General features: G+C 46.9%; 1 protein-coding gene across 2 annotated transcripts in view; it reads right to left on the minus strand.

Moving 5' to 3' along the window:
* LOC141167123 (very-long-chain 3-oxoacyl-CoA reductase-B-like) overlaps positions 1–13,712 on the minus strand; it is a 90,645-nt gene extending 76,933 nt beyond the window's left edge. The window contains exons 1-8 of one of the 2 annotated variants that reach the window (XM_073654490.1): positions 13,314–13,712; positions 10,543–10,589; positions 10,397–10,472; positions 7,831–7,941; positions 7,279–7,346; positions 7,085–7,129; positions 6,951–6,985; positions 6,253–6,334 (exon numbers count right to left, since the gene is read on the minus strand). In XM_073654490.1, coding sequence (XP_073510591.1) covers positions 6,253–6,334; positions 6,951–6,985; positions 7,085–7,129; positions 7,279–7,346; positions 7,831–7,941; positions 10,397–10,472; positions 10,543–10,589; positions 13,314–13,470 — 621 coding nt within the window. In that variant the 5' untranslated portion in view covers positions 13,471–13,712. Of the gene's footprint in view, positions 1–6,252; positions 6,335–6,950; positions 6,986–7,084; positions 7,130–7,278; positions 7,347–7,830; positions 7,942–10,396; positions 10,473–10,542; positions 10,590–13,115; positions 13,278–13,313 lie in introns of those variants that run through there. The other variant, XM_073654491.1, reaches the window with a different exon arrangement.
* Positions 13,713–15,575: the final 1,863 nt, after the last annotated feature.

The following is a 15,575-nucleotide window of genomic DNA, read 5'->3' on the forward strand; positions in this document are numbered from 1 at the left end:
ACATAAACACGCACACGCCAGTCAGTTCGGGCGTGTGCATAACAATGGGCCCCTCATCCCCAATCCTGGTATACATGGTACCCATCATCCCTATCCTGGTATGTATGGTACCCCTCATCCTGGTATGCATGGCACCCCATCCCTCATCCTGGTATGCATGGTAACCCTCATCCCTATTCTGGTATGTATGGTACCCCTCATCCTGGTATGCATTGCACCCCTCATCCCAATTCTGGTATGTATGGCCTCCTCATCCCAGAAACCTGGCATGCATGGCACCCAATCCCTCATCCTAGTATGCATGGCACCCCTCATCCTTATCCTGGTATGCATGGTACCCCTCATTCCTATTCTGGTATCCATGGTACCCCTCATCCTGGTATGCATGGCACCCCATCCCTCATAATGGTATGCATGGCACCCCACATTCCTATCCTGGTATGTATGGTACCCCTCACCCCCCAATCCTGGTATGCATGGTCCCCTCACCCCCCAATCCTGGTATGCATGGTCTTCTCACTCCCCAGTCCTGGTATGCATGGTCCCCTCACCCCCCAATAATGGTATGTGTGGTACCCCTCATCCTGGTATGCATGGTCCCCTCACCTCGCAATCCTGGTATGCATGGTCCCTTCACCCCGCAATCCTGGTATGCATGGTCCCTTCACCCCGCAATCCTGGTATGCATGGTCCCTTCACCCCGCAATCCTGGTATGCATGGTCCCCTCACCCCCCAGTCCTGGTATGCATGGTCCCCTCACCCCCCAGTCCTGGTATGTATGGTCTTCTCACCCCCCAGTCCTGGTATGCATGGTCCCCTCACCCCCCCAATAATGGTATGTGTGGTACCCCTCATCCTTGTATGCATGGTCCCCTCACCCCGCAATCCTGGTATGTGTAGTACCCCTCACCCCGCAATCCTGGTATGTGTGGTACCCCTCACCCCGCAATCCTGGTATGTGTGGTACCCCTCACCCCGCAATCCTGGTATGCGTGGTCCCCTCACCCCCAATCCTTTTATGTGTGGTCCCTTCACCCCCCAATCCTGGTATGTGTGGTCCCCTCACCCCCCAATCCTGGTATGTGTGGTCCCCTCACCCCCCAATCCTGGTATGTGTGGTCCCCTCACCCCCCAATCCTGGTATGTGTGGTCCCCTCACCCCCCAATCCTGGTATGCGTGGTCCCCTCACCCCCCAATCCTGGTATGTGTGGTACCCCTCATACTGGTATGCATGGTCCCCCTCACCCCCCAATCCTGGTATGCGTGGTACCCCTCACCCCGCAATCCTGGTATGCATGGTCCCCTCACCCCGCAATCCTGGTATGCATGGTTTTCTCACCCCCCAGTCCTGGTATGCATGGTCCCCTCACCCCCCCAATAATGATATGTGTGGTACCCCTCATCCTGGTATGCATTGTCCCCTTACCCCCCAATTCTGGTATGCATGGTCCCCTCACCCTGCAATCCTGGTATGCGTGGTACCCCTCACCCCGCAATCCTGGTATGCATGGTACCCCTCACCCCCCAATCCTGGTATGCGTGGCCCCTCACCCCCAAATCCTGGTATGCGTGGTCCCCTCACCCCCCAATCCTGGTATATGTGGTACCCCTCATCCTGGTATGCATGGTCCCCCTCACCCCGCAATCCTGGTATGTGTGGTACCCCTCACCCCGCAATCCTGGTATGCATGGTCCCCTCACCCCGCAATCCTGGTATGCATGGTCCCCTCACCCCGCAATCCTGGTATGCATTGTCCCCTCACCCCGCAATCCTAGTATGCATGGTCCCCTCACCCCGCAATCCTAGTATGCATGGTCCCCTCATCCCCCAATCCTGGTATGCATGGTCCCCTCAACCCCCAATCCTGGTATGCGTGGTCCCCTCAACCCCCAATCCTGGTATGCGTGGTCCCCTCACCCCCAAATCCTGGTATGTGTGGTACCCCTCATCCTGGTATGCATGGTCCCCCTCACCCCCCAATCCTGGTATGTGTGGTACCCCTCATCCTGGTATGCATGGTCCCCTCACCCCGCAATCCTGGTATGCGTGGTACCCCTCACCCCGCAATCCTGGTATGTGTGGTACCCCTCACCCCGCAATCCTGGTATGCGTGGTCCCCTCACCCCCCAATCCTGGTATGTGTGGTACCCCTCATCCTGGTATGCATGGTCCCCTCACTCCCCAATCCTGGTATGTGTGGTACCCCTCATCCTGGTATGCATGGTCCCCCTCACCCCCCAATCCTGGTATGTGTGGTCCCCTCACCCCCCAATCCTGGTATGTGTGGTACCCCTCATCCTGGTATGCATGGTTCCCCTCACCCCGCAATCCTGGTATGCATGGTCCCTTCACCCCACAATCCTGGTATGCATGGTCCCTTCACCCCCCCAATCCTGGTATGCATGGTCCCTTCACCCCCCAATCCTGGTATGCATGGTCCCCTCACCCCCCAATCCTGGTATGTGTGGTACCCCTCATCCTGATATGCATGGTGCCCCTCACCCCCCCAATCCTGGTATGTGTGGTACCCCTCACCCCGCAATCCTGGTATGCATGGTCCCCTCACCCCGCAATCCTGGTATGCATGGTCCCCACACACCCCAATCCTGGTATGCGTGGTCCCCTCAGCCCCCAATCCTGGTATGTGTGGTACCCCTCATCCTGGTATGCATGGTCCCCCTCACCCCCCAATCCTGGTATGTGTGGTACCCCTCACCCTGGTATGCATTGTCCCCTCACCCCGCAATCCTGGTATGAATGGTCCCCTCACCCCGCAATCCTGGTTTGCATGGTCCCCTCACCCCCGCATCCTGGTTTGCGTGGTCCCCTCACCCCCCAATCCTGGTATGCGTGGTCCCCTCACCCCCCAATCCTGGTATGTGTGGTCCCCCTCATCCTGGTATGCATGATCCCCTCACCCCCCAATCCTGGTATGCATGGTCCCCTCACCCCCCAATACTGGTATGCATGGTCAAGGAGATGGTCTATTCTCATCAGATCTATATCCACAGGTATACACCACCAAAAATAATCATGTTAGATAGGGGAAAGGGGAAGTAGGAGAAGTGTGGATATATAGAAAAATTTAAAATTCATAACCTTTATTAAATCTTTAAAATACAAAATATCTAATGCATCTATAGATGCATATAAGGTAACCATCTATTAGAGTATAAAGATGGTACCCACTAATAAGTCTGGCTAGATGCAGTGTAGGGCAAATTAGGGACACCTCTGTCCAGTCCCTCTAATATAGGACCGAGGTTATATGTAAATGATATCCCCATATATTGTAATAGCCTCAATGCTAATATCAGGTGGAGCAGTTATACAAATCCAATGAATAGGAAAATTAATTGTTATCTTGGCAAATTATTTCACTGTCATGTATAAATCTGCCTTGGGACACAACTGTACACCCCCTGATTATCCCATAAAAATGAGATGACATTAGTCTAGCGGTTTGTAATATTATGGTAGTGATAGAAGTCAGCTATAATCACTAACTCTGCCCAATACCGCAGTAGTCCATAGTAAAGTGCACTGTGTGTGTATTAGTGCTTGTAATAACTGAGCCGGCACCACTTGAAATCTTTGGCAGGAGGAAAACCTCACTGCCAAGCGATCATAAATATTATGACACTGAGGAGCGGCCCGCTGTGCCGAGCTATAGCTCTGAGGAGCGGCCCGCTGTGCCGAGCTATAGCTCTGAGGAGCGGCCCGCTGTGCCGAGCTATAGCTCTGAGGAGCGGCCCGCTGTGCCGAGCGACTCCTCACATGTCAGGTACTAATGATCGCACTAATGTTCAGCGTGCCTGGCTGATCAGCTAATCACTGGGGTGAGGGGCCGTCTATTGTCCCCTGTCTCACTCCCCGCACATGTGCTCAGCGTCCCGGCTTCAAACAGCTGATCGCTGCAGTGAGGAGCGATACACCGTCTCCTTGTTCTCTCGCTGCACACGTGTGTCCCGTGCCGGCTACAACAGCTGATCACTGCAGACCTGGACTCTCTGTTGTCCACTGCAGCTTGGAGTACTGATGCGGTTCTCCCTTGTCAGAGTACCGCAATTGTGTGCATATTCCTAGGGCTTAATCTCATTCCCCCCTACACTATCAAATAGCTCAGATATAATCCCTGACGCGCGTTTCGCCGGTATACCGGCTTTTTCTAAGGGTAGAGTCGGCCTCCAACTCAGGATCTTTATACCCTCTAACTAGATAGACAGGAGGATCGACCAATCAGATTATGTTAAGCAAAAGAGAAAGATTTCTTTTCTCTAAATTACAAATAGCTCTTATATGTGTGAATCATACTACTTGAGCAATATTAAAACAAACAGATTATCCATTTGCATAGCCCACATCATGGTTTATAAATATAACATGAGAAAGGAAGCAAAGGTGACTCAAGAAAATCATTTTCATATACCTATGCTCATATTTTACAACTAATTGATCTTTCAGTGTTCAGATATATTTGAATTAATACCTCTAAATAGGTTTTCAGAGAGATAAAGGGAGAGAGAATTGATATAAAGGAAGGGATAAAGGAGAAAAGAAAAAAGAGAAGGAGAGGGGAAAAAGGGGAAATTATTCTTCACTTAAATCTCATCACGAAATGTTTTTATTATTATTTGGATTTTAATTTTTATGTGTATCGCTCCTCACTGCAGCGATCAACTGTTTGAAGCCGGGACGCTGAGCACATGTGCGGGGAGTGAGACAGGGGACAATAGACGGCCCCTCACCCCAGTGATTAGCTGATCAGCCAGGCACGCTGAACAGTAGTGCGATCATCAGTACCTGACATGTGAGGAGTCGCTCGGCACAGCGGGCCGCTCCTCAGAGCTATAGCTCGGCACAGCGGGCCGCTCCTCAGAGCTATAGCTCGGCACAGCGGGCCGCTCCTCAGAGCTATAGCTCGGCACAGCGGGCCGCTCCTCAGAGCTATAGCTCGGCACAGCGGGCCGCTCCTCAGAGCTATAGCTCGGCACAGCGGGCCGCTCCTCAGAGCTATAGCTCGGCACAGCGGGCCGCTCCTCAGAGCTATAGCTCGGCACAGCGGGCCGCTCCTCAGAGCTATAGCTCGGCACAGCGGGCTGCTCCTCAGAGCTATAGCTCGGCACAGTGGGCCGCTCCTCAGTGTCATAATATTTATGATCGCTTGGCAGTGAGGTTTTCCTCCTGCCAAAGATTTCAAGTGGTGCCGGCTCAGTTATTACAAGCACTAATACACACAGTGCACTTTACTATGGACTACTGCGGTATTGGGCAGAGTTAGTGATTATAGCTGACATCTATCACTACCATAATATTACAAACCGCTAGACTAATGTCATCTCATTTTTATGGGATAATCAGGGGGTGTACAGTTGTGTCCCAAGGCAGATTTATACATGACAGTGAAATAATTTGCCAAGATAACAATTAATTTTCCTATTCATTGGATTTGTATAACTGCTCCACCTGATATTAGCATTGAGGCTATTACAATATATGGGGATATCATTTACATATAACCTCGGTCCTATATTAGAGGGACTGGACAGAGGTGTCCCTAATTTGCCCTACACTGCATCTAGCCAGACTTATTAGTGGGTACCATCTTTATACTCTAATAGATGGTTACCTTATATGCATCTATAGATGCATTAGATATTTTGTATTTTAAAGATTTAATAAATTAATAAAGGCTATGAGTTTTAAATTTTTCTATATATCCACACTTCTCCTACTTCCCCTTTCCCCTATCTAACATGGTATGCATGGTCCCCTTACCCCACAATCCTCATATGTGTGGTACCCCTCCATCCTGGTATGCATAGTCCCCCTCACCCCCCAATCCTGGTATGTATGGTCCCCTCACCCCACAATCCTGGTATGCTTGGCACCCTTCATCTCTTTCACGCTGTACACACATACAAAAAAAGAAACACTTATACTCCCCTTTCTTCCCTGTGCTCCAGTGCTGCCGTGTCCTGTTCTGCCGGAGGCCGGGGGAGGAGTGTGGCACTGGAGTACGCGCGTGCCAAACCGCGCTGTCCGGCGCCGGAGATCACGGTATGCGTTCAGTGTCTAAGCATACCGCGATCTCCGGCGCCATACACCTCCTCTTACCTGTAACAGCTGGATGCGGTCTTCTGTCTGGAGCCAGACTGCGCGTCGCGCATGCGCAGTCTATAAAGGCTTCAGACAGAGGGACGCTTAGCCGCTTATAATATAGATAAGTAAATTAGAGGGCAGCAATACCTTGGTGGCACTGTATATAGTCATTATTGGGTACGGGTGGGCACCAGCTTGAGATGACACGTTTATTATCAGACCTTTCCTCCTGGAAAATAGAGAAGAAAATAAAATAAAGTAACTGGGATTCACTGAGCAATTTCCAACCAACCACAGTCCTACTATTGTCTAACCACACCGCCTTCTCCCCAGTCTATCCATCATCCAACCACACCGCCATCTCCACAGTCTATCCATCATCCAACCACACCGCCATCTCCACAGTCCGACTATCATACAACCGCACTGCCATTTATACAGTCTGACCATCATCCAACCACACCGACATCTACACAGTTCAACCATCATCCAAACATGCCACCTTCTCCACAGTCTGACCATCATCCAACAACACCATCTCCATCTACACAGTCCAATTGTCATCCAAACACGTCGCATTCTGCACAGTCCAACCATCATCCAACCACACCGCCATCTCCACAGTCCGATGACGATCATTTTACCACAGCACCATCTTCACAGTCAGCACCATCATCCAACCAAACCTCCATCTCCACAGTCCAACCATTATCCAAGCACACAGCCATCTCCACAATCTTATCATCCTACCCTACCATGGGTTCATCCAACCATTGCCTAATATATAAGGGGCTTATAGGGCAGAACACAATGCACTATATAATGATTTACACCCAGACACCAACCTCTGCACCATTTTTGGTAGCACAATTGCGGTCATCTAGAAAGTAAGAATGATGGCATTAACCTGAGATACTTTCAACTGCAAAGACTCATAGTTCCTCCTATCTGTATCCTCACGATATCCATTGTTACTTACTTGTACAGCGGACATCATGTTGCAGTTCATTATGGCAGTTACTGTCTTTTGGAAAAAAAAATATACAAAGAACAATTTATTAGATTATAAATTGTGGATTGTTCTGCCACAGATACACGGATGTCCTGAGACTGGGGGAGCATGCAGTTCATTTTGTGTAGGAAGGAATGAGATCTATCCAACATCACACCCACCTGGCTGAGGTCAGGCACATCAAGAAACGTGGTGGCCTCCGGACTGTAGCTCATCCCAACGTTATTGACTGCAACAGAAGAGCGAAACATTCATACCTTGACTTGAAATAAAACTAGAATTCAACAGAAGAAGAAGAGAGAAGCCAAAGATGGAGACATCACAGATGAAGAAATGAAAGGAGAGCACTGAAATATCTAGAAGTAAGGGGGCTTCTAAAACTTAGCTTGGCCTCCAAGGATTGTAGCTACAGCAGACTTGGGGTTTGATACTTAACAACCCAGCCTTGCACAGATAACACCTTCTAATATATCTCTAGGTTGGGTTTACATGCTACAATTTTGTAAAAATCCAATGACGACATTGGTTACAGCTACATTTTATTGTTTTCCAATACCACTGATCAGCCATTCATTCCAATGGAGAAGACTCATGAGGTGGTCCAAGTCTTGGCTCCACCCCACAATTTCAGTTTCTGGCCAAAATACAAAATACAAAGTGTAATGAACACAGGCCAAACAAGGTCCAAATAGGACATTGGAGATTGGTATTACCAAGGATGCCAATGTCCAGATCCTTCAACTCTTTCTCAACCTTGGGATAAATTTCAGGTCCACCTGTGAAGTCCAGCTGGATTACTTTGGTTTTCCTTTTGGTTTGTTCCTCTGTAAAAGGTTAAACATTATTTTTTAAGTGTAAAGGTTATCTTAAGTTCAAGATGATATATTCCCCCAAGCACCTCCATAATCAGGAGATCTTATTGACTCCATGCCAATCCAACCTCATTGTCATAGCCTAAATGTAGATCTTATTATTCATCCTGTATCTAGAAACTTCATGTATCACACTACATAATACAGTGTCTAGAGAGTTTCTCTGTTTGGAGACTTTACGCACTTTACTTTTATTTAAAGATCTCATCTATCCTGACTATTTCTAGATACTTTATCTTGCAGGCATCTGGAGACTTCATCCTATTATCTGGAGACCTCATTGATCTTATACTGATAGGATTAAGGAGATCTCTAGATAAAGACTGGGGGAAAAAAGTTCTAAATTTTGATACTATTATATACAAACAATTCATTTGTATCTGGAGACCTTCTTCATCTTCTGTAAGTATTGATCAAGTTGAGAACTCTAAAAATTGGCAGCAAGGAGGGTTGTCCTTCTTGTTCACAGTATCTACACATGATCAAGAAGATTCCCAGATTAGGAAGTCCTTATTAATGCTGCCAATATCTAGGGTTCCTCTTCCACCAGTCTCAGGAGACCTACATTTATCCTCTCGGGACTTGGATAAGTATGAAGTCTTGAGATGAAGTCAAGATGAAGGTCTTGGTAGTGACAGGTTAATTGAGAGACTAAAAAGGGACTCCATAATGAATGTAGATTCCAGAATTGTCCTTCTACCTGTCTGAATCTTGAAATCGTATTTATGTTATTATGTATCTGAGATTAGTATTTAGAGACCTCCGATTTTTCAAGATATGGACAAGATAAGCAAGATCTCCAGGTAGAGACAGGGTGAAGAAGAACTCTATAAACTGGAAAGATGAATTAGTTTTTCTTCGTCTGCTGTAGATCTGGAGACTTTTTCCCATCTGTATCTGGAGAGGAGAGCTCATTCCCTTTGTTAACCTTTGGAAGCCTACTTAGCTCAACTATATTCCTTCAGATAGAGACAGGATGAAGAGGAAATCTGGAAGATGCCAGTATTAATGAGTCCTTCGTCAAGCCTTATCTTGAGACCTTTTCCACCTTTAATTTGGAGACCTTTTTTGACCTTGTCTATGTCTTCAGATAAATAAAGGATGAAGAATTGTGGATATTGCATACAGTACATATAGTCTTTACTCATCTCCAGAGACCTTCTTGATCCTGTCTAAATACTGATAATATATTCTCCAACTTAAGATGGGGTGAATGAAGACTTTAGAAACTTTTAGCAAAAATAAGGACCCTAAAATACAATTTTCTTTCAACTTGTCCATACCTGGTGAACTCTTTAACCTTTTCTAGATATGGACATGATACACAAGACCTCCAGAACGAGATGTTGAAGAAAGACTTTAGAAACTGTCCAAAAAGCAGGAGCTCTCCCTCAACTCCTCTATATCTAGAGACCTCATTGATCGTATGTAGACATAGACAAGATAAGTACAGTAGATGATGGTAAGATGAATGAGCCCTCCTGAAACCTCTCTACACCTAGAGATGTCATCCTGCTGTCATCTGGAGACCTCCTTAATCCTGATTATTTTTAATTAAGATAAGATCTGAAAGTAGAGACATAATGCTGGAGGACGCTGCATACTGGCATAATGGACTCCAGATATAGAGTCTTTCAAACTATATGAACATGTAGATGCTGATACGATACACTCCAAGATAAACTCAAATTGTCTCTTCAGAGAAGAAGAGGACTAGATCCAGATAAAGACATGGTGAATGTAGACTCTGTAGATTGGTAGCAGAAATAAGGAACCAAATTCAGTTTTCTTTTAGTTTGTATCTGGTGAATTCTATGACCCTTTCTAGATACTGGCAAGATAAATAGACTTGCATAGAGTTAGGTGGGACTCCAGATACTGACAACATCCAGGAGTCTTTCCTGAACCTCCCTTCTACCAGGAGACCTCCTTGACCTGGTTTAAATATGGACAAGACAAACTAAATTTCTAGATCATGGCAGAGGAGCATTGCGAATATGTCTCCTTACACTGGCATGCCAGAGACGATATGTCACTCTCCACAGGGAGAAACGTTATCCCTTAGAGCTCAGTCCAGAGCCTCTCACCCAGCCAATCAGATCTCATACTTTGCACTGACGAGGGGAAGTACCCCGAAACACCGTGTGTGCAAACTGAGTTTCTGATTTGGCTTATATTTCTAAGTCATAATGAAAGACTCGTTAAAAGGGTCGATAGTGACTTTTAGGATCGCCGCTTCCAACGGGTGGCGCTATAGAGTTTTAGTCCTTTTCCTCTCTAAAGAGGCAATTTGCATAGATCATGGCAGAAACTTTAGATGAATGAGACTAAAGCTGTCCATTTCTCACAACTTCATTCATCCCATCAAACATTATCCTTCAGTTTCCAGGCAAGAATCATCTCTTACCGATCCCTTTCGCAACATTTTTCAGCTTCTCTAGAGTCCTGCTGATGAGGACGACATCGAAACCCCTTTTGGCCAACTATGGAGAAGACACAGAGGTATGAGGACACAGAAGTGACAAGTAGACAGGCTGACTGGTGTCCACTGACCTCCTCAGCGTAGGCCTTCCCAATTCCATCTGTTGCTCCTGTTACCACTGAAAAAAAAATCAGAAAATAATACAGTGTAAAAATATGAGGTTGGAGGTCAGTGGTTTCACAGCTCTAAAAATTTGGCCCTGAATTTGTCCTCTGATGGCAGCAGAAAATTGTCTAAAATGTACAACCCCGATTAATTGCCCACAATAATGCCTGTGACGGCGTAGACCATGGATGGTCAACCAAATATCAAACTTCCTCACAAAGTGGTCTGTGCACCCTTGCGGGATATTTTTGTTCTTGTAAAGTTTGGGAACCTAGCATCTTAATTTGATGATGAAACTGTTTATGTGCAACCATGGCTTGGAAAACAAGGAGTTACTGTTAAATATTAATTATGGATATTCATTTTATTTATTAATTCTGAATACTGTACCCATACATTGCAGAAGCCTCGTGCTAGGTTTTTAGCTGACATCACAAAGTGCTATTCTTAGCTCAGTGTAAATTAATGCCATATATGAAGAACAGATGCTATGAGGGGCCTATATAACCCCTGTAAGACATAGGGAGGGGCTCTCTAGGACTTCACACGACACCAGACGTAGGATCTACGTGTGGAGGAAGCAGATGATGTGTAGGCCCTGACACGCGTGCTGGACACAGACAGACGCAGCCTACCATTCAGGATCCCAGGAAAAGATGGGTGAATCTCAACTAATAAGCTAATTATGGACAATCACTTTGTAACTATTTCACCTATTTTATGTAACTGCTGCAATTATTCTTTTTAATGGACATTCCAAGAATAAAGCGCTACATTTTTCTATAAGATTTCATGATATGTCCTTTTGAAGAATCGCATCTGGTAAACAGTCCTACATATAAAAATATACAGAAATAAGTATAGTTTAACATTTACAATAGTGGCACGTGCAAATGTTTGTGCTCCCTCCTATTATGTATATATTTTTTCTTTTGTAATGTGTGAGAACTTTGTGAACTCTTGTCAATGTCACAATATGGAGTCTGAATTGCTGCCGTAAAGCTCCACAACAAAACCCATCTAACGGGGGGGGGGGGCCCCCATGGCTATGAGCCTAGAAAGCAGGTTGCGACCCCCAGGTATCCCCTCATCCAGGCGATGTTGAACCTGATGTCAGTAATGTCAATGACCTCTGAGGACTCTCTAATCGTGGCACAGGTCGGCCGCTCCGGATTTGGCTGCAGCAGTAAATTTTACCACGTTGGCTAATTATTACTTTACTGCAGACTTTACCCTTCAGAAGAGGTCTCAATCTGGGCTGTAGGGTGTGGAGACGACAGCTGATAACAGTGCATGAGGAAGAATCAATCAAAGAATCACGAAGAATCGGGCGGATCCAGAGCGAGATGATGAAACTTTACAGAACTCTACACAGAGCCCATGAAAATATTCACACCCTTTGTATTTTTATGACATAACGTGTCACAACAGATAGACGGTAGATGACTACTCATGGATGTCCAGGTGAAAACAAATCTACACAAGAGAAAATAACTGAATGCATAAATATTCACACCCTTTACTATATTAGTTAAAAAATTTAAACTACAAGGAATGTGGCTGCCATTTCTCACATGTTTGACTTTAGGTCGGAGTTCTCTTGCAGTCTGCAGCAGGTTTATATCCAGGATTTCTATGTAATCACACAACAGGGGTCTGTACTCGACATGTCTATAGATCTACTCTGTACTTTTTAAGGTCTGTTGGATGTGTACCTTCAGAATAGCCCCAGGGCCACCTACCTGCCCAGACCCCAAACTATTTCAGGTCCGTCCTCCACAATATGAATGTTGAGGGTTTTCTTGCAGAATGCAGCAGGTTTTTATCCAGGATTACTATCTGCTTTACTGTAGTAATTCCTCCCCATCACAAGGGTCACATATACCCCATAATCATAGGGGAAAGGGGGAGTAGAGGGCCCATGCATGTACTGGATATTCCTCTTTATAATAGTCGCACAGCTACTCCAAAGGTTCCAAGGATCATTCTCCAACCTTAGAGACGTTATGAGCTTTGAGGTTGCCGTTTTCTTGCAGTCTGCAGCAGGTTTTCATCCAGGATCTCTATGCATTCTGCTGCAGTGAAGCCTCCACGCCACAAGGGCCGCGTCCCACATAACCACCCTAATACTATTGCAAAAAGTGAAAAAGAGGTCTCATGCATGTGTTGGATATGTCTTTTCCAGACGTCGGCTCCCCACACCCTAGAGGCCATATGAATTTTGGGGTTGTCTTTTTTTGAAGCATGCAGCAGGTTTTTAATCACAGATTACTAGGTATTGCCCTGCAGTAAAGCCTCGACACGGGTCAAGTATCCCACCCACGCATGAGCTGGATGGGTCACACCCTAGAAGTGATGCTTTGGGTTTGCAGTTTCCTTGGAGCCTGCAGCAGGTTTTCATTCTCTATTTCTATCTCTTTGCCGCTGTAATATCCGCCCCACCACTAGGACTGTTCCCCACATTACTAGCCCGGCAAAGTGGAAGGGGCCAACGTATGTGTTGGATACGCCTCTTCAGAATACCCCCACAAACACTTACTTGCCCCGGCCTCCATACTTTTTCAGGTCCATCCTCCATGCCCAGTGGTTTAGGGTTGCAGCCTTCTTGCGGCCCGCAGCAGGTTTTTATCAGGATTTCTATATTATTCTGCTGCAGTGAAGCCCTCCCTCCACCATGTGTCCCACATAATCTCATGGCAAATATAGAAGTAGAGTGCCCGTGCCAGATGCCACTTACCTGCCCAGCCTCCATACTTTTTTAGGTCTGTCCTCCACACCCTGGAGAGGAAATGGACTCTGAATCCTTTTAGGACGATCCATAACTGTTTGATGACCAGGTAGCACAGTGCCAGCTGTCCCAGCAGGTTGAGCCCTTGAGACAGAAGACACTCCATCTCTTCTCTCGTGTAGTTGCTCTGTTGACCTCACCTGGTTATACCGGCACGTAAACTTCCACAGTCCCACCTCCAGCTAATAGCAGGAGATCTAAGTCAGCAGCACATATATTGTCCTTGACAGGTGGTGGAGCAAGTGCCGGCGACCAGGGTGGAGTTACACTCAATGTACAGTATGTGTAAGCAGATAACCGAATGCAACGCACAGACAAAGCACAAGGCGGAAGTAACCACTGAAACTATTTATTTCCCTGATATGGTGTGAATTGTGGTAACTATAGCAATTAATGCTAAACAGGATAATTACAGCATGAAATATATGATAACAAATGTACAAAGAATCCTCAGGTTCACTTTAGCTACTATTGCAGTCTCTGGTTATACGTTGTTATAACTTCTGCCAAAGGAATTGATACCGGTACTAGAGAAAGTCACTGTATCATCGCTTCTTCTAACACAGACCCAAGTGGGGGTCTCCGGTCCTTCCCGCTAGTCCTTCTGACAAAGTCTAACAAGGCTCGCTAGGCCTCCTTCGATTCAATAGGCCCTCGCTCTGTCCGTTGTACTAGTCCAGACCAACCCCTGTGCCCTACATTGATTCTGGAAGCAACAGTTCAGCTCACTCGCGCCACCCTTTCATCACCGTGGGCGTACACCTACAAGCGGAGTCTTCTCCCGTATCTTTAGTGCTTAACCATGGCGGATGTCTCTTGTGCCCGGTGAGATGAGGGCTGGGCCTCGGCTCTTGATGGATCTGGACTCCAGGTCTTGACTGGCGCATGTCAGGTTTTCGGAACTTAACCGGTGGGGTCTGGATTCCGAAACTTGCTTGGTGCCGCCTGGGTTCTGCTTACAGGTGCGCCACAGCCCACTGCCTCATGCCTTCTGCAGAGGCCTGTCACCTCGGCCTCAGCGTCTTACTTCATACACGTCCTGCCCATTCCTTCACTTGGCACTAAGAGGAACTGCGTCATTAAGTCAAATGCTCGTGTACCCAAGGCCGCATGTATCGTGGCGGAGAATGCCCGATACACAGCCAATAAATGTACAGAGAATGTCAGTGTATTGGGCATTCTCTGTCACGATACATGGGACCGTGGGTATACGAGCATTTAACTCAAGCACGTCGGCACCTCTATCGGAACCCGAGCATGCTCTGATAACTTGATATCCGAGCATGCTTGCTCATCCCTACTTACCACCAATCCTTCCGGAATCACCACTTGCCAGGTGATGCCAAATTCTCGAGATAACTGGATTTTCCAATATAACAACCCATTTCTCATGAAGAGCCTCTCCCATTGGCCCAGGATCTGCAGGGTGTTTGCAGGTAGAGCAGTCCTTGCATTTCCTCAGCCCTGCTAACTTGGGATCTGACTGCTGCAGGTGCACCCACTCGTCTCTGGGGCGGCCCAGAATTTGGGTGGGTCTGAATTCTTTGCTGACTACTACGGCCACTGCAAACTGTTTGAAATTTGGGATTTCATAGTTTTCGAGTTCTTTGTCTGTATCTTTCTTTGGACCCGCTTGATTGACCCGGGACAGTACATCTGTATGCTTTCTTGGATTTGGACCAGTTATCAATCTTGTACCTGCATTTGGACAGTCACGCTACCTATCTTTGCTCCAGTGCACCCAGGTTTGCATTTTCCAGGTGGGCCAGGGTATTGTTGAGTGTGCATTTGTTTTTCCGACCAGGACAGGTATTCTGCAATTTTTTTGGTCATGGCCCAGACCAGTGCCAGCAACTCCAACTTAAATGAGCTGCAGTTGTCCAGGTTCTTCTCGGTCTCTTTCAGCAACCAGCTGGCATACGTGATCACTCTTTCAGTTCCCTCTTGTACCTGAGGCAGCATGGCCCTCAGTCCATATAGGCTTCAGTCGTTATACAGCATGAAGGGTTGGGAGAAGTCAGCGTAGGCTAGGATGGGGGCACCTGTCAATGCCATCTTCAAGGTCTGGAAAGCTTCTTCTTGCATGGGGCCCCACTGGATTTGCTGTCGCTTGGCTCCCCCTGCCATGCCCCTTAGTAACTTGTTGAGTGGTGCTGCATTTCTGACAAAGTTCTTTATAGATTTCCGGTAATACCCAGCCTGTCCCAGGAA

This window comes from Phyllobates terribilis, unplaced genomic scaffold, assembly GCF_046119375.1.
Source record: "Phyllobates terribilis strain yellow unplaced genomic scaffold, ASM4611937v1 Scaffold_11__3_contigs__length_659146591, whole genome shotgun sequence".
NCBI lineage: Eukaryota > Metazoa > Chordata > Amphibia > Anura > Dendrobatidae > Phyllobates > Phyllobates terribilis.